Source organism: Perca fluviatilis, chromosome 1, assembly GCF_010015445.1.
Source record: "Perca fluviatilis chromosome 1, GENO_Pfluv_1.0, whole genome shotgun sequence".
In the NCBI taxonomy this organism is placed as follows: Eukaryota; Metazoa; Chordata; class Actinopteri; order Perciformes; family Percidae; genus Perca; species Perca fluviatilis.
Genome location: NC_053112.1, coordinates 31,016,209 through 31,039,027, shown reverse-complemented (window position 1 = coordinate 31,039,027; position 22,819 = coordinate 31,016,209). Strand labels below are relative to the sequence as shown.

At 40.0% G+C, this 22,819-nt stretch overlaps 1 protein-coding gene across 6 annotated transcripts; it reads left to right on the top strand.

Moving 5' to 3' along the window:
- The first annotated feature begins 331 nt into the window (after positions 1 to 331).
- On the top strand, positions 332 to 21,711 carry uso1 (USO1 vesicle transport factor). 6 transcript variants are annotated; one of them, XM_039808946.1, is made up of 27 exons: positions 332 to 584; positions 2,042 to 2,128; positions 3,261 to 3,325; positions 3,452 to 3,528; positions 3,767 to 3,778; positions 4,074 to 4,127; positions 5,482 to 5,582; positions 5,696 to 5,798; positions 5,948 to 6,003; positions 6,380 to 6,500; positions 6,631 to 6,809; positions 6,902 to 7,042; positions 7,577 to 7,665; positions 7,768 to 7,922; positions 8,703 to 8,908; positions 9,060 to 9,080; positions 13,069 to 13,179; positions 13,447 to 13,565; positions 14,031 to 14,212; positions 14,317 to 14,438; positions 14,717 to 14,855; positions 15,747 to 15,913; positions 16,740 to 16,796; positions 17,423 to 17,521; positions 17,617 to 17,721; positions 17,961 to 18,176; positions 20,817 to 21,711. In XM_039808946.1, exons 1-27 carry the CDS (start codon positions 519 to 521, stop codon positions 20,889 to 20,891), a joined length of 2,925 nt encoding a protein of 974 aa, XP_039664880.1. In that variant the 5' UTR covers positions 332 to 518; the 3' UTR covers positions 20,892 to 21,711. The 6 variants fall into 6 exon arrangements, with proteins under 6 accessions (XP_039664880.1, XP_039664898.1, XP_039664906.1 ...); XM_039808964.1 differs by having other exon boundaries at positions 20,789 to 21,711; XM_039808972.1 differs by lacking the exon at positions 4,074 to 4,127 and having other exon boundaries at positions 333 to 584.
- Positions 21,712 to 22,819: the final 1,108 nt, after the last annotated feature.

Here is a 22,819-nt window from a genome sequence, read left to right as displayed (position 1 = left end):
CCTCATTTTGAATTAAAGTAGGCCTAAATCATTATATACAACAACATTCAATGTTAATATTATTCTAATTATATATACTAAAATAGCACTGACAGAGTAGCCTACTGTACTTTTCTTATTGCTATAATTATTTTGCTGATACAACTGTACTTCAATTATTATTATTATTTATTATTTTTCCATCACTGCCTTTATATTATTTTTCACAGTGAACTGAATGAAATTGGTCTTTGTATTAGTGTATGATCTTTCACACTCACAGTATAATCAATTACTTTCTTGCCGTTTAAACAAGTGCTGATCAGCCACGTATCGCCACGTCTGCGCGCATGCGTAGTGCCCTCACATTTGTGTTCCGGGGTCGATTAGTCAGTGTACACAATCATCATTGTGGACCTTTTTTTCTTTTCTATTCACATAGTTGTTCACGGATCACTGAGGGGGAAGTGTGAGGTTTCTTTTTTTTTTTTTAGAAGGAGAGACGCTTTGAATACGGCACCGAGAGGACGTTTATAAAGATGAACTTCTTAAGAGGAGTGATGGGTGGGCAGGCAGCCGGGCCGCAGCCGTCCGGAGCGGAGACGGTAGGAAACCAGCCCGGCTAGCTGCGGCTAACTGCAGCTAGCTAACATTTCCACCACTGTTTACCTGACAAACTGAGACCACGCACACGTCAGCAATAAAGCGTGTGTTTGTACACTGAGGGTTAATTTCTTTCTCTAAAAAAACACCCAGTATGACATATTGAGAGGCTGGGCCCTCCCTAAATCAGAACAACGAGCTAGTTTAGGAGGCTAATTAGCTAACCTAGCATATCTGTCTGTCAGCCAGCAGCAGGGCTGTCTGACATATCTGCTGGTTTCTCTACGTGCAGCTGTGATGAATGGGAACATGGAGGAAAGAAAACGGGCAATAATGAATACGAGGACTATCAGCTGTCAGTCCCTCAATCAACATCGTCCTACAATGTCTTTATTTTCAAAGAACCTCCAACAATACATAAACTAAATACATTCACATCCAGTATAGCGGGTTGAATTAAAGGCAATTAGTACCACATACAAATAGGCCGCCTTCTTGCTATGCACTGTCATGTAGGTCTGCAAAAAACGTTTACTTTAATTGTCGATTAATCTGCTGATTGTCTTCTCTCGTTTGTCTTCATAATTGGTTAGTCCGTAAAATAGTGAACATTTCTTATCACCGTCCAAGGTGACATCTTCAATGTGCTTGTGTTGTTCAGCACCCAAACCTATTCAGTTTCTAGCGGTATAAAATAAAGTATCAAATCATCACAGGGTGTAATCCCAGAATGAAACAATCAGCATCTTGATGTAGGCCTACAGCAGCATTTGACAGGCACGCAGAGTATTGTAGGCATTGCCGGAGCATTATAGCCACATAATCAGATCTTTATCGGTAGACATTCCTGTTTTGGCTGATGGGCTGCGTGTTCCTCCTGCAGAATGCACAATACATTTCATCAAGAAACTTTTACATCAGTGCTGTCTTTCCCAGTTTAAAGAGTAACTAAACATTAATCCCACTCTTTTTTTTCTTTTGAGTAAGTAAATCATATTTACAGTAAATATACTGTATTATAAATGTATTCTTGTCCCATACACCTAAGATATAGTGTTCATTGCGATTGAAAATTCCTTGCCCTATTTCTAGAACAAAATAAGTTATTCTGTCCTCTAGACCAGTGTTTCCTAACCTTTTTGGCTCCTTAAATTAAAACAATTGTGACATATGTTACTGATTGAATATCTCTGCTGGTTGTGACCATGCTAACCAAAGAAGATTTTTTTTTCCTTTCCAATAATTAACAAAGATTAGAGCAAAGTATTAAAACATATGCATTTCTTTTCATATCATAACGCCTCAGACGGAAAAAAAACACAAACAACTATAAGGGAACATCCCGTCCACTGATCTGCAAAATGCCCCTCCTTATAAAGACATGAATACAGATTTCTTCTCTTGATCGTATATTAGGCAGAAGTGCAAGCAAAATAAATAATAATTCCTCTATTGACAGATCCAGAAGCTATGTGACCGAGTAGCCTCCTCGACGCTCCTAGAAGACCGCAGAGATGCTGTCCGGGCTCTTAAGTCCCTCTCTAAGGTACAGTAAAGTATAAAGTTATTGGAAATGGGTGCAGTAGACATAGAGTTGGTTGCCAGTTTATATGGTACACCTAGCTAAATGTAATGCTGTCTAATAGAACAGTCCTTCAATAAATACTACCGTCCTGAAGTTTATAATGTTCTGTTTTTGCTGAAACTGTTTTAGAGAGGTGTTTATTGAAATTTTATAATCATTTTGGAGTCTGTGGTTCTGCTGAATTGTTGGGTTTTACTGAGTGTTTTCAATATTTAGTTTTACTGCCATTGATATGGGGTGAACAATATACTAAAAACACCTCTCAGTATAAAAAGCAGTTTGAATAACTGAACATTATAACCTTATAAATATTTATTGCAGGACTGTTGTATTTGACTGCATTACTTTTTATCTAGGTAGATATTATAAATTGGCAACTGAGTGTACGATGGGGTTTGTGTTAAGTCACATTCTTCTAGCATTTTTTTTCATTCAGTAGGTGTTTAGTGTATTAACATGTTTTGATGTACAGGGGTAGCTGTCAGCAAAGGAGAAAATAGCAGTTGAATTAAATCCCTGTAGCGCTGTATTAATGTCATGTAAATGTATGTTTTCTCTCCGGTCATGGATAAAGCTCTCATTTGTCAAAATCTGATTAAAATGATCTGATCATTGACATAGACCTATCCGAAGCCACATCTCAGTTCTGTTCATGGACAGTTTTGTTACTGGCTGCCACGTCAACCATGAGTAAGGAGTTTATCAGGCATGAATAAGGGGTTTAGGATGCACAGGGTTGCACATTAACACACAGCGGTGTCAGTGCTGTGCAGAAACACGGACACGGATGTGTAGACTTCCTCTATTTTCTAAGAAATGCAATACAAAGTTCATAATTGTTATTTTTCTTTGTCCACATAGATTACAATGCCTTTATTTTTAAAACTGTCTTGTCCTGACAGTGGATCACTGATCTTATGAGTATTATTAGAATACCACTGTCTTCTGTTTCATCAATTAAAACCTTTTTTATTTTTTATTTATCTTATTTCAAAATCGTATTTGTGTCTTTATATCGTATATCCAACACTTCTACTTGCCTTGTTGAAAGGTACTTTACAAATAAACTCGCCTTCCCTATTATCTTTTATAGAAATATCGCATGGAAGTTGGCACACAGGCGATGGATCACTTGATTAACATACTGCAAACTGACAGGTGTGTTGATAAAGTATTTTTATTTGGTCAGGTTGTCCTAAAAAGAGCATTGTTTGTTTGACTCAAGTTTTGTTAACAATAAAACTTGTGTTTTGTTAACACTGCTTCTTCCTGCTACTTGAACAGGTCTGACTCTGAAATCCTTGGCTATGCTTTGGACACACTGTACAACATCATCTGCAATGATGAGGAGGAAGAGCAAGGTATTAAACCCTCCCATTATCATTAGAACCTTAAATTGGTTATCGTTTGAAGATAATTCTTCCTTATTGTGTGGCTGCTGTAATCGGTGACTGAGCCTTTGTTTTGTTTGCATGTGTGTGCAAGTTCATTTCAACTGGACATCAGTGAATTTGCATTTCCCTCTTCTGTACACTGATAATGACTGTTTTATGTAAAGATTCTCATCTCTTTTTTCTCTTCCATGTTTTAACCCTACAGATGAATCCGAAGGTAAAACTCTTTGACTGTGCATGACCCCCCCCCCCCACCCACTCCTCCCATGCCACATCCCCAATCACCAGCTGCGCCTACAAATCATACATTGTTCTTGGTTGGGTTGTTTAAAAAAGACCACATTAATAGTCTTGCAATACACAGATTATTAATAGCTGATACAATTCAAGACTGTGTGTTGGTTGTCACATCTTTACAAGAATCAGTTGGCTGATTCTTCAGAGTGGTTGAAATGAATGCTAGCTGTTGGGTGAGGCTTAAAACTTCCTCTTCCCGCCTCTTGCCCTCGCAGACGCAGTAACCCCTATCCCTGCCTCAGGGAAGAATAAGAATGTTTCCATGCCTGGTCAGTACTGAAACCGAGATATCTCTGCCATAAATAGTACTGCTATTTAACTAACTACACTAAAATGTGCCGGCACTGGTAAACTGAACGGAAGGTGTTTGGGTGGTAACAAGAATGCTTCACTAATACCATCACATCCTCGAACCTCTGTCTCTCATTTCTCATTGCTCCTTTGTTATCCTCACATTCAAATACCCGGTTGTTTTTGAAAAAAAATCATATTTCCTCCCCCCTACTGTAGGAGTATCTAGCTTTTTGTTTTTGTATCTAGCTCTGTTTTTGGTCTCAACCATCTGCCTCTTTAGCTCTAGTTTAGCAAAACTGTCAAGATGTGTGCCAGAAAACCAAAACAATGAGCTAAAAGAAGCAAGGTTCTGTAGATAATTCTGTGTATTCATCACAACAAATGGCCCCTTTTACATTACTCATTTGATTCATTGTTAATAAAAAGATATTGATTTTTAGCCTATATAGCTGTGGTAGGCACTGGCAGTGTCCTTTTGGCGGCATTGAGCAAAAATTCCATTTGAACCTTTCAGCGGTCTTTTATTCAAGTGGTCTGACAGAAAACTAGACTTCTGCACCTGCACTTGGCTCGGTTGTCAGTCACAGGTCATTTCAGAGACAGAGAGCGTTCCTATTGGCTGTGCTACACATACAGACAGAGAGAGGAGAGGGAGAGCTGCAGGGAGAGGTCGCCCTCTACTTTAAATTTTGGCGTTTTTTTCTGCTTTCTACCTACTGTAGCTTTAATGGAATTTTCCAATGCCACAACATTGTTTTGGGTTGGAAGCAGACATTGTAGAGATGGATATATCAAAATGTGGATAAATACATCTAAAACTATCAGCTTTGCTAGATACTGTTTAAGTACCTTTTTTAAATGATGGTGAGATTACGAGGTGAGTATACACTTGCTCTCAGTGCAGTGGTGTTGGTAACCAGCGTGTCACACTGAAGCTCTCAGCTCATCCCACATTAAATGTTTATTCCATGTATACACAGTAACCCTACTGAGCTCACCCTGTTCACCCTCCCATCCAGCTGTCCCCTCATCTGTTTGACACCCTTTTATTTTCCCAGAAGGCGTGTTCACAAGTATCACCCTGAGCTTGGCACATTTTTTTAATGTATTTTGATATTCCATGTAAAGTCATTATTCAATAGCAGAAAGCCACCAGCGATAAAGACTGGTAAGAAAGATTTGAGAAGTTGCAGATTATTAATTATTATCGCCGTCTAACTCAGGCTGACTGCTATGAACTAACCAACTGGTCCCCTCACTAAACTTATGATTCCTCATCTAGCATTTATTGGAGACGTCACTTACTTCAGCTTTCATTCTCCTTCCCAGATGAGGCTGCCCAGAAGCAGGCAGATGACCTGGGTGCCCAGTTTACAGAACAGTTCGTTCAGGACCCTGAGCATGTGACTCTGCTTCTCGCTCTGTTGGAGGTACTGAACTGTTTCTGCTCCAGTGGCAAGATGTCTGTGGTATTATATTGTCTAAACAACTGCCTGACGTACTTAAGCATTGATGTGAAATCTTTTTTATTTTATTTTTTTAGGAGTTTGACTTCCATGTACGTTGGCCCGGGGTAAAGCTGCTGACTGCTCTCCTGAAGAACCAGTGTGTCCAGGTTCAGGGTATCATTCTGGTCAGCCCAATGGGTGAGTGTGTCCTCTCCACATCTGATCCAAACTTGGATTTTACTAACCCTCTGTTTTATATCAACATTTCTGTATGCCTTTACTGAGGGCACCTGTTAGCCCTCAGTTTTTATTTATGATACCATTTTTATTTATGATACCATCTGAAGGTGTTTCCAGATTGATGGACTTATTGGCAGACTCTAGAGAAGTAATCCGCAACGACGTGAGTAATTGTCCCTGTTGCGCCGTTCAGACCGTTTGGCTCTGTGTGAAAAAATGCAGCCCTCTCATTCATTTCAATGAGGCCAGTCCATCGGTTGGCAAAAAAGTTCTATGATAGATAACGTTGTCTGGCATGCGCATGTTCCTGGTGGATGCATTTTTTCTGCATTGAGAAGCCTCCAAATTCACAGATTTGGTACTCAAACGGGACTTCCTAGCATTTCCTGTCTCACAGCATAGGTACCTTAACGCCCCCACTAATGCAGCCCCCTGCATCGTTTTAACGCAGAGCTGATTTTGGTCTGAACGCTCACTAAGTTTGTTTAACACAGTTCTTTTTGTCAGATGCGTGACGACCTGTTTTTTGCTTCCAACAGGGCTTGCTGTTGCTTCAACAGCTGACCAAAAGCAATGCTGCCATTCAGAAAATTGTGGCATTTGAAAACGCATTTGAGCGTCTTCTAGATATCATCACAGAAGAGGGCAGCAGCGATGGAGGTAAAAGGATTTTCAATGCAGAAAGCTTTAAATGCGATCTAGTTTCTTGATTTTCTGTAATTACGATGGTAAGATAATTTTTTTTCTTGTGAGATATGTCCTAAGGCACATCCTTTTTTCCTCTGTGCAGGTATTGTGGTCGAGGACTGTTTGCTGCTGCTGGTAAACCTGCTAAAGAACAACAGCTCCAATCAGAATTTCTTCAAGGAGGGCTCCTACATTCAGAGAATGAAGCCCTGGTTTGAGGTCGGTGACGATAACTCTGGCTGGTCTGCACAGAAGGTCACCAACCTCCACCTCATGCTGCAGGTAAGTGTTGCTTTAACCTATTTACACATTAAACAAGCAGAACAATGGGATCTTGTTTTGCTATAAACTTGATGACAATGTTCTGTTTCCAGTTGGTGCGAGTCATGGTGTCTCCAGTGAACTCTCCTGGAGCTTCAGCCAGCTGTCAGAAGTCCATGTACCAGTGTGGTCTGCTGCAGCAACTGTGCACCATCCTCATGGCCACTGGTGTGCCTGCTGACATCCTCACTGAGGTAATGACACAACGTACTACCCAGCACAGAGAAGAATAATTGCTTAAGGCTGATTTATGCTTCTGCGTTAAATAGACGCTGTGGGTACGTACGTAGGTACGTGGAGATACCGTCCATACGGCGGACCCTACGCTGTAGCCTGATGTGCACCTCTCAAAAAACGTAACTACACGTCGCTCTGCCGTGGCTCGGTAGCGTTGCATTTCCCTCTACTCATTTCCGGGTTCTTCTTCTCCATAAACAACATCAAGGAGAGGGTTAACTTTTCCTGCTACAGATTTCCGACCATGGTCAGAAAGCACAGGGGAGACACTTTGTTTCTCTCACTATGACTCTACACCACACTCCCCCCACACACACACACCCGTGTGCTATTATCTTAAAGAGATCGACAAGTATAAACTTACGTAGGATATGGCGAAAAGCTCTGCGTGGAGCCTCCGCAGAACCATAAATCAGCCTTTACTCAGACAGCTTGGCTCCTTTTTTGAGACATACCGCATTCAAGCTTGTGATCTGGCCCCTTTCTTTCAGACCATCAACACTGTATCAGAGGTCATCCGGGGCTCACAGGTAAACCAAGACTACTTTGCATCTGTCAACGCTCCTTCAAACCCACCAAGGTAAGACGCAACCAATGAGCCAAGACATTAAATCACCCATATCCATCTGATAGTCAACTGACCTAACTTTCTCTCTGATCTCTCTTGTTCGTCTCTCCATAGACCGGCCATCGTGGTGCTGCTCATGTCCATGGTGAATGAGAGACAACCGTTTGTCCTTCGCTGTGCAGTCCTCTACTGTTTCCAGTGTTTCCTGTACAAAAACCAGAAAGGACAGGGGGAGATTGTGGCTACGCTGCTGCCCTCCACCATTGATGGTCAGTTACACCGAGATGAGAACCTTTTTAAGTGGAGTTTGAAGACATTGTGTTTTCCTCGTATAGACAGTTTCCTCCTATAGAGATCGCTCATTTTATGAAGGCATTGTCTTAAATCAATTTTTAACAGCTTTCCAGAGCAACATTAAAGTTTGATTACTACTAAAAATGATCCCTCAATGTAAAACTTATAAGTAATTCTTTAAGCTTCCTATTTCCACTTTCAACAAGGTGTAGAAGTTCCCATTGTAGAATATTAACATCTTCGCTTTACAACAATTGAACCTATACAATTCATTTGTTTTTGTAGTTATGCTTTGGGTTCAACATGTTTAAAACACTGACAGGCTGATATATAATAACTAAATGCATTGTATGAAATAGCAGCGCTTGTGGGTGTAGGAGAAGCATCTTGCCCTCAGATAATGGCTAAAAATAAATTGTCCTGTCACTGACAAATCCTGTGAATTCATCAGCATTGTTTTTTTTCATCATCTTTATTGGTGGGAAAATATTATATATACATACATACATACATATATGGTATGTCAGCTTTTGAAGTGCAATACATTTATTATATTATTATCTTGTTTGTTTGGACTTCTTCTAAAAGTTATGATGTTATTGTACAGTGGTTGTTGTTGTTGTTGTTGTACACCAGACTTTGCACAATGCACATTACAACACCTAAAGATGGATGGATTGCTGTTTATTCTGCCTTCAGCTTAATTTATCTATTTACAATAATTTCTTTCCTGACTTGCTCACTTTTTTCCGCAGCCAATTCCATCTCAGCGGGCCAGCTGCTGTGTGGAGGTCTGTTCTCAGTAGACTCTCTGTCCAACTGGTGTGCTGCTGTGGCCTTGGCTCACGCCCTCCAGGATAACCTCACCCAGAAGGAACAGCTGCTGAGGGTCCAACTGGCCACCAGCCTGGGAAAGCCCCCCGTCTCCCTGCTGCAGCAGTGCACCAACATCCTCTCCCAGGTAGGACCATAACAGTGGCACATAGCTGCTGGAATAGAGAAGATGCTAACAGGTTATGTGTGTCTGGGTAGGAAGGGTTTTGGGCAAATAAAGGTTAATACTGTGTCAACAACAGTGAATAGAACAGTGTCACGTTATTGTGGTTTTGCAGGGAGATAAGATTGTCCGGCGGGTAAGTAACTTTTGTCTGTGTGTGTGTGTGTGTGTGTGTGTGCTGTGAGTTTTTGGGCACCATCTATGCTGGTTATTTTGGCTTGGTATCTGTAGTAGAGGTCTTGTTGGCCCAAGTGTTGGGGGATCTTCGCTCTAACTCTTTACTACCTTTTATCTTTCGTCCCTAACTTATGGCTATGATCCTTTTCTTCCTCATCAGTGTGGCACACAGGTGCACTCATCCCCACAGATTTAAAAGCTCTCGTTGCTCTCATTGTGTTCACTAGTGGGGAAGTAGACACCCAAGAGAGGTTCAGAGAAAAGGGTCACAGCAGCTTTTTTGTGGGTTTCGTCATTCTAACACCTGCATGGAGCTGTGACTTTGGTTCGTTTGGTGTGCTGCAAGCCCTTATCTGTCTGTTCAGGAAGTGTGCCTCAGCAGCATTTGGGCCTTTTCCTGTCCGAGTGAGAGATCTCCACTCTTGTTTGTCTGGTTCTCTTATCCAGGGAAGGGTTAAACTTTAGGGCAACTGGACGTTTCTTTTCTCATTCGAGAGAGCACCTTTAACCAAGTCCAGTTACCCTAAGGTTTAACCCATCCCTGGATAACTAGGACCTGAATGACTGAGAACTTTCACAGACATCTGGTTCTCTTACTTACATGTACCTGCTTACAAATGCCCAGTGCAGGTGCCAAAAGATTTTATACTTTATACTAGCCTGGATGCCAACCGAATTTAGCCCCGCCCACAACATTCGAGGTCGGGAAGTTCGGTCTGGACTTGATCCGTTGTGGAGCAACTATGCTCGAACCAGAGCTGTTCAGACCAATCAAATTGTCAGGGCGGGCTTTATGCGATGATGGACAGATGATCAACAGTAACGTAATCAACCACGTCACCAAAGAGCGCTTGGGTTGACTTTGTTTGCAATAAAGATGGCTGCCGCTGGAGAATTGAGATATAGAAGATATATCATAGAAGATATCGACAGCGCATTAATTTTAAAAGTGGAACAGAGATCCGCGATCACGTATGTAGACACATTAACACACCCGTCCTCTGCCTTTGCTCTGTCGAAGCCTGCCTTTGACTTGCAGCTTCTGTGACGTCTGTCTCCGTTGCTCTGATTGGTTGTTGGTCTATACAGTTGAGTGCAGAGGCATTTTCTTTCCTGGTTTGGTTGAAACACGCCCCATAATCACAGCCCAATGGAGCAGTATCAGACTCATATTCTGACTAGAATCTGAGTATGACGACGTCAGGCTAACTTTATACTGTACATTTAAATTTCACTGTGCCGAGCGGTATTAGAATTGGTGTAGCTTCAGGAGAAGTCCAGGATTATACTCTAGTGTGGCAGTAAAGGAGCTGAACCTGACGATGAAGCCCTCAACTATGTTTTTTAACTTGGCATAACGACTGGAAGGAATGAGATTGGGGACAGGGTGAGGATCTCGAACATCCAGAAGCAGCCAGGAATACAACTCCTGCTTCTTTATATGGAAAGGAGACAGCGGAGACATCTGAACAGGTTGCCTGTAGAGGTATTCCAGTCACATCCAACTGGGAGGAGACCAGTTGGACCGATGCATACATTCTTATTGCTCCCACCCCTACGAGCCCCCAGGCTGACAATAATGTGGTCAGTTAGCTTTGAGAGTTAAAGGTTACATGTTGATGTTAAACTCATTGTAATGTTGGTTTTCAGTTTGAAGGATGTGCCTTTTATTCTTCTTGCTTGAGTCTTCAGTCGTCAGGCTGTTTTAACCACAAAACACATAGAGAAGCAGAATATATGTTTTTGTTGTTACAGAAGCCAATGTTTGTTCAATTAATACTTGTGGTTATTCCTGTTCCTATCTTTTTGTTTTCCTCTTCATTTTGCATAACGTCATATTTGGAGACTAAATCTGAAAAGGTGATTTCGTAAGTTTTTGTAGTATGTAATACTGATAAGTTTTTACCAGAGACTGTATATAAAGATGGATGACATGTCTCCACTTCCTCCCACTGTACAAAAGTAAAGCCAAAATATCCCGGATATGGTTGCCGCCATCTTGTAATTTTGTAGCCAGAGTCTGCGCAGTAGTGATCGGGCAGTTGAGCCGCGGTTTCAAAGTCCCACCCATGCACCCGCTCGACAACAGTGAATAGGGGCAGGATTTATGACAGCTAGCCACCAGGGGGCGATCCAAATGTTTTGGCTTCACTTACACAGTCTGCATCAACCCCTGGTTTTTACCCACACCTTGCTCCTCATTACTCTTACTCAATTTTGGCATTTCTGTACAGGAAAGAGGTCTGCTCTTCTTAAAGCATGGGGTGCATTAAGTTTTTGCACCAATTTATTAGCAGCGTTAAGCTACAGTGTAGAGTTTACAGATTGTAATCGCCTCTGCTCTGTGTTTTAATGTGTATTGATTTTCATCATCTTCATTCCAACTCCATGAAAATCATGCTTTCGTTTTTTGCAGCTGATTTGGGATAAATTATTCTGCACAATTACTTACTGACCCAAGTAATTAGAAGCTGAAGCTGAGCTGACTTTTGTAAAAAGGAAAGAATATCCATGTTGAGGTCTGTTGCAGATCTGAAACCTCTCACCTGTTTCTCAAAGCTGTTTTCATGGAAATGCATGATCATTTTTATATCACCTCTTTATTATTAGTCCCTTTTTTATTCTTAAAAAGCACATTTATCCTTCTCTGCCCTCCTTTCTTCCAAATAGTTGTGCCTGGTATATTTCCACTTCCGTCTGCATTCTTCCACTTACAACACAGGGTAAAAAGGAAGCAAAAAACTTCACAGCGTTGGGTGCTTTTCTGCTCTGAGTTGGACGGTTTTTTTCAACTTAAGGCATTCAGGGCACCCCTGCAAAAACGAGAGGCGCAAACTAATTTAAAATTGTATACTTGATTGCTGGAAATAAAGATACAGTTTCTAGGGACTTTCTTAATACAGGATAACTAACCTTGTTGAATTTACTGAATGTATTAATTTTGACTGTGTCGTTTTTTGTTTGCGATAACATTATTAACTACTAATGGTTGATGTGATTGAAGTCTTCCCAATTAAGCGTTGATGGGTTTACTTTAATCAAGTGCACGTCCGGATGGGAAGACATGAAATGTGCCAACAAAATGAATGCTTGTTTTAAAGGTCCTATGACATGGTGCTCTTTGGATGCTTTTATATAGACCTTAGAGGTCCCCTAATACTGTATCTGAAGTTTCTTTCCCGAAATTCAGCCTTGGTGCAGAATTACAGCCAGAGGTGTAGGGTGGGGGTGTGGCCTTGACCAACTGCCACTTTGCCCGTTTGAAAGCCATGATGTCTCTCTCTCATGGGTGGGCCAAATTCTCTGGGCGGGCAAAGCAGAGAAAGGGGAGGTAACCTTGCTCCTTATGACCTCAAAAGGAGCAGATTCCAGATCGGTCCATCTGAGCTTTCATTTTCTCAAAGGCAGAGCAGGATACCCAGGGCTCAGTTTACACCTATCGTCATTTCTAGCCACTGGGGGACCATAGGCAGGTTGGGGGAACGCATATTAATATTAAAAAAAAACTCTTTTTTTTAATGCCATGGGACCTTTAACACTAACTCATATTCAAGCACTTTTGTTGCCATTTTATCAGCTCATTTCTTTCCCTGTTTTTCATGAATTTAATACATCGGCAATCATTTTGTTGGATTTCTTTTGCAAATTATAACTTGCTCTTTTAAATAAATGACCAGAACTGTTGCTTAACTAATGTCACAATCTGGACTTAATCTAAAAGTCTATAACCAGGATTCACATTCTAATTAATTGAAATATTGGTTGGAATTCTGATCCAGGTTATGATGGTGTGCCTTAATGTACATATTAAACATCTGGTTCTCCATTGTCTAAACTCAGTATGTTTTAATATATCTAGAATATTACATATTTGGACTTTTGTCAGCTGTTTTTTATAGTCATTCAAGAAGCACATGTTAACATTTCTTTTCTTTTTTTCTCTACAGGGCAGTAAAGTGCAGACCAGGGTGGGCCTCCTCATGCTGCTGTGTACATGGATCAACAACTGTCCGATCGCTGTCACTCACTTCCTACACAATCAGGAAAACGTTCCCTTTGTATCCTTGAAGCAGCTTGCAAGCCATCCACAAACTTAATTGCAATAAATGTATTTAGTCTTAGATTTGTTAACAAACTGGATTGAATATTTATCATTTTTAACTTATAACCTTTAAGGAATTCAGTTAAATCTTCTCATTCAGATTGACAGCTACAGTATGTACTATATATCATCGTATTCTACTTCCAGGTTAAACAAAATAGTGTGTTTGAGTCTAAAACTGACTGGTGTTGAATGAATCCTTGACTCAGTGTGACTGATGCAGTTGACAGCACAGATCTCCGAGAACTTGGGAGAGGATGAAAGGCTGGTGCAGGGCCTGTGTGCGCTGCTTCTTGGCATATGCATCTATTACAATGACAACTCGCTGGAAAACTACACCAAGTAAGTGTCAACACACACATACACACACACACACACACACACACCTTGAAAATAACTCTGTAAACATATTTACATGACCTGCTAGTCTTATGAGTCTGAAACCTCTGTTCACACACCATCATACCCCTGCATATTATAACCAGTATTGGTTTATTTTTTGTTGAGTTGAAGTTATTGAGTGTTGTTATTGTTATTTGGTGCTGAATTTGGACTAACGGGAGCTTTATTGTGGGAACACAGTTTCTCTATGTGATCGATATACAGATACAGTATGATAATCATAGAAATATCCATCAATAAGTACTCAAGTTTTTCCAGAATTGTACATATGTTAGCCAAAGTTATCCAAATGCCCCAACCCAATGAAGCGAAGGAAAGATCAGATTAATCATGTCGACACAGAGTCGGTTAAAGCGCTGTATCCTGTTTTAAGACCTGCCATGTTGTCTCTTTCCTCCTTTTTAGAGAAAAGCTAAAGCAGCTCATCGAGAAGCGGATTGGAAAGGAAAACTTTGTAGAGAAACTGGGCTTCATCACCAAACATGAGCTGTACTCGCGGGCGGCTCAGAAGCCCCAGCCTGTCTTTCCGTCTCCGGAGCAGATGCTGTTCGACCACGAGTTCACCAAGCTGGTCAAAGAACTGGAGGGTCAGTCAAAGTGAATTCTCCACATTCAGTGATGATTAATTCATCATGGCAGTTGCAAAGTTAAATGGTGTTTTACTAAGTATTTCTCCCGCTACTCCACACAGGCGTGATCACCAAGGCGGTTCACAAATCCAGTGAGGATGAGAAGAAGGAAGAGGAGGTGAAGAAGACATTAGAACAACATGACAACATTGTAACTCAGTATAAAGAGCTGATCAGAGAACAGGTAAACAACTGATGTATTTTGCATTGTTTTTCATGTATGCATATTTGATGTTATTTATGTTTGATGCACTTTCCTGTTGATTGTATACTGTGTTGAATATAAGACACACAGCACACATACAGAATATACAAGAAATAATAAATGGGATAGAATACAAGAAACTATTCAAAAATAAAGATTCAAAAATACAAAGGAAAGAATGTACAAACGTATACAAGTGGCGAATAACAATGTAAAACCTACTTAAATAGTATTTATTTTGATTGTGCGATCCTCAGGATGCTCAGATCCAGGAGCTGAAGGAGCAGGTAGCGTCCATGTCGTCTCAGAACGAACAGATGCAGACTACAGTCACCCAGCAGCTGGCCCAGATCCAGCAGCACAAGGATCAGTACAACATCCTCAAGCTCAAATTAGGTGGGTTCACCTCATTGGTTGACTGGTAGGAGATGTTTGTGTCTGGTTTTGTTAGTTGAATGAACAATAAGCACATTTTAATCCTATCCTAAAGTGATTTTGGGAAAGTTAAATGTCTTTAATTAATTTTCCGTGTGATTTAATTATTAACTTTTAACAACTCTGTTCTTGTTTTCATATATTTGGCCACCATCCCTGTTGATTATAACATTTTACTGCTTCATTGCTGCGATATGAGGCAACAGTGATACGCAGCGACATCGCAAGATACAGTTTTACAACAGTGTGTGCACAGGGCAACAACATGCACAATCAGAGAGGTTCAGAGAGGGAGTAGTTCAACTAATTTTGGGAAATGCACTTAATCGCTTTCTTTCACATACACGTGAAAAGGGCAATGTGTGGTTTTAAGGGAGTTATGTAGCAATTTCTTGGTAAACAAAGGGGAAGGTGTAGTGATCGGATGGAGTCTTGTCATCTCAGTAAGGTTGCAGATTTTAGTACCACCCTACCTGTACAGAAACTCATACTAAAACCTATGCTCCCCGACCATATGATCTGGCAATCCTTGCTAAGGCTTGAAACGCTGCACAGAAGTACTTGTGGATGGACAAACTGTTGTTGTTAGTCAAGAAATGGTTACATCATGTAGCTCCTCTGGAAAAAAAATAGTTGTTTGTGTATGTATTAAACAAACGAGATGCAACACATTAATTTGTGAGTTTTACAGGTACTGGTAAATGTATATTTGAACTTAGGACAGGGCCAGACTAACCTGCTTCCAGTCTTTATGCTAAGCTAACAATATCCCACCTCTAGGATATATATATATATATATATCTCTCTCACATATCACGTTTTCACATTTGTGTGCGTATGTTTACACTTCAGGTAAGGAGAACCAGAATCAGTCTAACAGCCAGGGAGACAGCTCTCAGGTGAATGGGCTGCAGACGGAGGAGCTCACACAGCTCAGAGAGGAGGTGGAGGAGCTCCGCAAGCAGCACACACTCCTTCAGACACAACTCCACGACAAAGATGCACTCATCAACACCCTGGTTAGTAAATGTCTACCTACTGGGGAACGTTTCCCAAACAGCAACGGTGGTCACTGTACACAGAACATGATTGATGATTGAAACAGCTGACATTATTACACAAATTGGTGTTTAGTTTTCTTTGGTCAGATCCATGCGTAACATATAAACAGCAGATAGACTTTGGATAATAAATGACACTGAACTTCAAACCACACCTTCACTATCGTGGAAACAGCCAGACAACATTACAGTAAATGGATACCAACTACAGTTTTTCTGGCGAACTAAAATGACTTAAAACAACAAATAAATTCTTACAACAGAAATTCCAACAACTTGAGAAACACTTCCCTGGGGACTTAGAGTTTGTGTGCTTGTTTGTAAGACAGACTGAATTAGAGCTGCACTTGGTCGATCCACAAAAAATTAATAGGCAACTATTCTCGGTTATCGAGTTTCTTTTTAAGCAAAAACTCCAAACATCTCCAAGTTTCGGCTTCTTCAATTTGATGATTTGCCTCCTTTCTTCACCTTTTTATCATTTTAAATTGAACATCTTTGTGTTTGGGCTGTTTTTCTGACAAAACAACACATTTGAAGACGTCACCTTCGGCTCTGGAGAAACTCTGATGGATGTTTTTTTTTTTTTTTTTTCAGTTTTCTGACCAAAATGAGACGAGGAATATGAAAATAATCTGCAGATTGATGAAAATAGTCATTAGTTTCAGCCCTATTCTAAATATAATCCTACAATTAGAACTGGATGTAGAGTTTTACTGTCATAGTGAAAATGACATTATAGTGTGTCACTAATGTATTTTGCTTTCTCTGTATGTAACTGTAGAGGTCAGAGACAGCAGAAGGTTCAGCAGGAGGATCAGACAACACAGAACTGCTCAAGGTGGGATTCATCACTAATACACTTCCCCTTTTAAGAATGTGGAACTGACCTTTGTTTTCCAGTGAATATATGTGTAAGGGTTGAAGCTGGAATTATTCTACATTTCTCTTTTTGTCACCAAATCCCATGAAAAGACAAAAACCAACATCATTGGTCTGCCTGTAAATTAGGGCTGCACAATTAATCACAATGTTATCAAAATCGCAGGGGGGGCGCAATATTTGTTAAAGGCAAAATATATGTCAAACCATTCAGATTTAATATTGTGGTGCTAATGGTATCCTACAGACTTCTTGGTACAGATCCTTTAAAAAATCACACTATAATCATTTCATTTTTTAAATTTTAATATTTTTCAAGGAAAATGAGAATAATGATACAAAAATGATTGTTCCCTCTAATATCGTCAATCAAATCACAATTGCAATATCGGTCAAAAATAATTTCAATTTTTTTTTCTTCCTGATGTCGTGCAGCCCTACTGTTAATTCTTTTGGACTTCCCTGCCCTCTGTCACTTTGCCCCAGCCTGTTTGTTCCCAGAATATCACCAGACGTAACCCTACAAAACTTCAATGGAAAGCATTTTTCATATTTTTAGTTTGTTTGTTTGACTCTTTGTTGCAGGAGCTGGAGGCTCTGCGGAGTCAGGTCGAGTCCCAGTTGGCAGAAATCAACCAGATGAAGACAGAGAGACAAGAGCTGCTCAGAAGAGCTGAAGCTGGGGTAAATATCATGCAAATATGACATTTTGTGCCAAATGTATCACAATATATCTTGACAGATGCTAAATGAATCAACCTGCCACTGGTTTCTCTCAGTCCTCGGACGCAGCCTCCAGCAGTGACGGCTCATTAGACGCTGCCAAGATGGCAGAAGTGGAGAGCAGACTCGCAGCACAGACGACTGAGACAGAGAGACTCAAGGTGTGTAGAATAACTGTTCAACAAAATGTGTGTATGACTGTAAAGCATCACTTCACTTCACCCTGCTTTGTTTCAACTATTTAAACACCAGTTGGCTCCGACCTCTTTGAAATGATTTATTTTATTATTATTTATCAGATGTTTGGGGGTTTTTCCTGGGTCCCCATCATTTTATATTCAACATCTACACCTTTTTCCCTCCTGTCTCTCTGTCCTCTCCATGTTCTTCATTGGTTCAGGAGGAAGCAAAGAGCTTGTCAGCGAGCCGGGCGGAGCTGGAGCAGCAGCTGGCTTCAGCCACCAGCACGGTGGCCATCCTGCAGACGGAGCAGGCCAAGCTGCAAACGGAGGTGCAAGAGTCCAAGAAGGAGCAGGACGACCTGCTGATGCTGCTGGCAGACCAGGACCAGAAGATCCACAGCCTCAAGCAGAAACTCAAAGACCTGGGAGAGACGGTAGACAATCAATATTATCATTTTCATTAAATTCCTCCAGAGTTTTAACTCATCATCTTATATGAATGAATGAATAATGTTTAATATTGTGTCATGCGCAGAAATGGGCTTACAAGACACCATTATTCATAGCAAGGGGCCAGATGCCACAATAGCAACACAAATTAAACAAATAAACCTCCTTGTCTTTTTTGCCATGCTTTAGAGACAAAAATTGCCAACTTAAATGTATTAAATCTAAACAACCACTCTATTTGGCCATCATCAGCGCACCAGAACATTTCAGTATTTTGAACAGACATTTCATGTAAGATGGGTGTTCTGATCATAATAAGGACAATACAAAAGGAATTGGGATTCATTCTCAACCTCTCCTAATTCACATAGTTCGCACAACCTTTTGTGTGCTGAAAAGCTTTACTGCTGTGAAACCTCACTCATCTAAACTTTTGGAGAATGGAGTTTTCATAGACACAGACCGATTAATGTGTGAAAGGAAAACTATGACAGAAAGTTTTTGTTGACAATCTTTTTTTCTATGATGACGCCAACACTACAACTAAATAATAGCTAAGCTATGAAAACAGTAAATATGACTAAATAAATTACAATATTCACCAATAAATCAAATAGTGCCAGCTGTAGACTCAGAACGCTTAAAACATTTTTTTTTTTTAATGCAAAGCAAAAATGAGACTAGAAGTTCAGATTAAAAACTAGACTAAAATGTTTTTGTTGACTAAAAGTGGATTCCAACTAACTGTCTTATGACTAAAATGTGACTGAAACTCATATTCTTGCTCAAAGACTAAGTCAATCAAATCGGCTTGTGTGGTGTTTCATGATTCTACAGGTTTGATTTTTTTTAACGCTGGAATCTGGATTGTCAACACCAATAAACTGGCTGAAAACAGCAAGCGAGCGCCAAACTGCTGCTATGAAAGACAATCGTTTTATAATTGACTTACTAGTTTTAGTGCAGACGGCTCTTGTTGCGCTCGTGTATATCCAACATCTCACTCTAAATCATAAATTTGACTCCGCGTCTCCCCAAACCTACCTAGAGAATGTAGGATATGAGCAACTGTAGGTTGCAGAGGCTAATAATAGGGTTCAAACCATAAAAGGTAAAAAGTATAAAGAAAACAGCTGTGTGAATGTTTCTAAATGACCCCTCCCTGCACATTTGGCTACAATTTTCCACTGGGCACATCTATGCTGCGTTCCAGTTTTGTTCCATCCTCCGCCACACGCCATATCACACCGGGAGCGTCTCAGAAGTCTTGCCTGCCCGACTCGCAGATTATATTGTACAGAACAATCACATGTTTATTAAGCTAGTATCTACCTTCTGGCGTTGTCTTTATATAAAAGATCTGTAATGTCTATTATGTTTTAGAGCTGTTGTAGAGGAGACATATACGATATTGTGGGGTGTCTCTATGTAAATTGACTGCATAGTCTCGCTGTTTCACTTCCTGCCCGGCTGTCTGAACAGCCCGCGGCTCGCGTGAAAATAGACCAGGCGTGTATCTTCAGTGGAGCACCGATTCACACACGCTTCTGGGATGCGCGGTTGGTGAAATATCAACTATATGAGTGTATACTTCATGTTAAACATAAATATATACTGATTTGATTAAAGCAAAGACAACATCAGCAGTATTGACTGCTAAATAGGCTACAGAATATTTCGTTCTGTATTGACAGGTGCAATATTTGATAATCGATAATTATTTATTATAATTTTTTTAAATTACATTTATATCTGCATTTATGTCAAAACCTAGAGACTTTCAAACATCAAAATGTCATTTATTGCAACAGGGCATCATGACTTTGCATAAACATACACGGCACTTTCCTAAAGCCAAATGGCGTGTTATCTGTACGCATTTTGAGCTATCCACGTGTATGTTTACACGTTGCCACGTGGCGTGTTATCGCGAACATGGATTTTACCCATCCACGGACTTACGTCCTTTCGTACTACTCGCTACGGCGAAAAATTCACACGTAATGTAGGTCAATGGCAGCCGAACGGCGTTGATAAACACGCTAAAAAGCAATTATGCGTTTTGATAACACGCCAAAATGGCATACGATTTGGCATGTCATACATACGCCACTTTATGAGATCAGTCTGTATATTAAATATATTTGTGTCAAAATGACATATAAACATCTATTCCTATTCTATTTTGCCTGGAGACGCTTCCAACATGCTTGCATGTCGCGTGAAAAATAGGCGTCGGTCCTATTTCTGGCATGCACGCTTTTTAAGCACGGCTCGAGCCGCAAGCTCTAACCTGTTAACGTGGGAGCCGAAATAAAAACGGACGCGCCACGCAGTTGACGCACTCACACCACGCAGCCAGTGTGCAGGAGGCCTATGTCTACCTGATGTCCAGCATGTTGTCCTCCGTATCTGCTCATTCATTTATTCAACTAGCCTTCCAAGCTTTTAATAATCTTAAGGTCTGCTCCCAGCTTAACCAGTGAACTGTGGTGGTAGTTTTTGGTAGCACAGATGTCCTGAGTAGTAAGCTTTACAACTTCAAAGACATGCATGTGTCCTGACCACTCAGCTGTGTTTTGTGTGTTTGCTTTAGTTAGACTTTAGTGACACTTTCCTTTCAGGTGGACGATGAAGACGACCTCGAAGCCAGGGACCAGACAGACGACGATTTCGAGGAAGATGAAGACGAGGACTAGAGGAAAAACACTGAAAGAAAAGATAAGGAGAGATGGGAATATTTGTCTGCCCACAGGCAAGAAAAAAACCTTGACTGAGAAACTGAAGAAGAGGACTAATCTATTGATGCAGTTTCTCTCTCCAGCTGCCATGCTATCTTCACGTTACTTTACCTTCTTGTCACACATACATGTTAGTTATTTTGTCATTCTCCAAGGATTCAGTTTTTTAGCGGCAGCGAAAAGATTCAAACATGTCAGTGCATTCATCTCTGCTACTTTTAACCATCAGTTGATGGATTTTTACCAGTCTTGTGTTTATTATAATGTATTGTCATATAGTTTGTAATCACAAGAAAAACACTAGGTTGATATTGACTCACAAGTCATCTGGAAAATTTAGAAAGGGATATTTGAAATGTGGCAACAATGCAAATGTAAAACGAATTGATATTATTCTCATTTTATCATAAAGACAACGAACGATGCACCTACAGCATCAGCATCCCCTGCAATGTGTCACTGTGCTACACCCTGAATTCATCTTCACACCCCAATCAGTTCGAAGTTCAATGATACAGTATTTTAACACTCAAGTTGTTCCATTTCACTTTGACGACACAACCTGACCGCTCTACAATATGCTGCAAAACACTGACAGAAAACATGTAAAGACAAAAAAGATATTTTTGCAACTTTTTGTCCAGTACTGGCATCCAGCTTCTGTATATTGTGTAACTTATCAGTTTATGAGCCACATTGAAATGAATAAAGAATCTATCAGTCTGTATGTCTGAATAGAGGGATAATTGTAGATAAATAAATTTTACTAAATCCACAATTAGACTAGAGAATGTTTTTCTTTTCATGATTATTTAGGCTGAATATAGGTATGGATAACTTTCAGTATATTTCTGGCAGTCATGTCTTGGCTACATAATGTTTATGAATTTTTTAGGACGTGACAATAACAGATACATTTTTGATACCTTTGCTGATTATAAACATGTTTTTTTTTTCTGCAAAACCCTTTTTGATCATATAACAAAATAAGCCAAACTTTTCAAATGTATCTGTTTAACATGTTTACACAAATGGGCATACATGAATGTTTCAGGAAACAGGAAATATCTGACCAATATACTTTAGGTACTTGGCAAGAGATGCAACAATGGTCCCCAGCCAGATTTGTACCAGTGACATTGCCGTTCACAATGTTTTTAACACTAAGCCACACACACGAAGTCTCTGATGCTCACTGCTACAGACACAGTTTGCCTGGCTTTCGAGATATATATTTGTCACAAAAGGGCTGCGTATAATATTAATATATTAATATATATATATATATATTTATATATATATATATATATATATATATATATATATATATATTACCCTTTTGTACAATAATACTAGACATTGATCATCAACACTGTAAACCAGAAAAAAATACAGTAAACTCACACAACCTCACCAATTTCCCATTTCCACACAAAAAGAAACAAAGGTCCCACACAAAGTGGCTTTTGTTGAAATGAAGAAACAAAAAAACAATACTAAGAGAAAAGTACAAAAGAACAACTCCCACATGGATCAACGTGCTTTAAACTCATCCTTTCGCTTACGGATTTATTCAAGAAATAAACTTTCTCCCACTTGAGAAAATATTTTTCTGATCAGTTCCAAATACAGTAGGACACTCTCCCCTTTTCTCCAAACTCTGTCACCAAAACCTAAAAAAGGAGGCTCTCCAGAAGTTTTCCAGTTCCCTGAGAATAATTCATCTAAGTCCAGTCCTTCAGTAATTGCTGAAAAACAGATAATGCTTTACAACTAAAATATAACGTTTTGGACAGTGTACAAACTAAAAGACCTAACCGTGAATCTTCAACCAATATAGTTGGATTTAACCCTCTATGCCCCCAAATTTCCAAAAGGCCTCAAAA

What these genes read in the sequence shown, in the direction of transcription:
- uso1 (XM_039808946.1), top strand. Translation starts at nt 519, where the DNA reads ATGAACTTCTTAAGAGGAGTGATGGGTGGGCAGGCAGCCGGGCCGCAG. An exon ending in GAGATAAGATTGTCCGGCGG is followed by an intron (nt 9,081 to 13,068) that starts GTAAGTAACTTT and finishes TTTTCTCTACAG; the next exon opens with GGCAGTAAAGTGCAGACCAG. An exon ending in GCTGGTCAAAGAACTGGAGG is followed by an intron (nt 14,213 to 14,316) that starts GTCAGTCAAAGT and finishes TACTCCACACAG; the next exon opens with GCGTGATCACCAAGGCGGTT.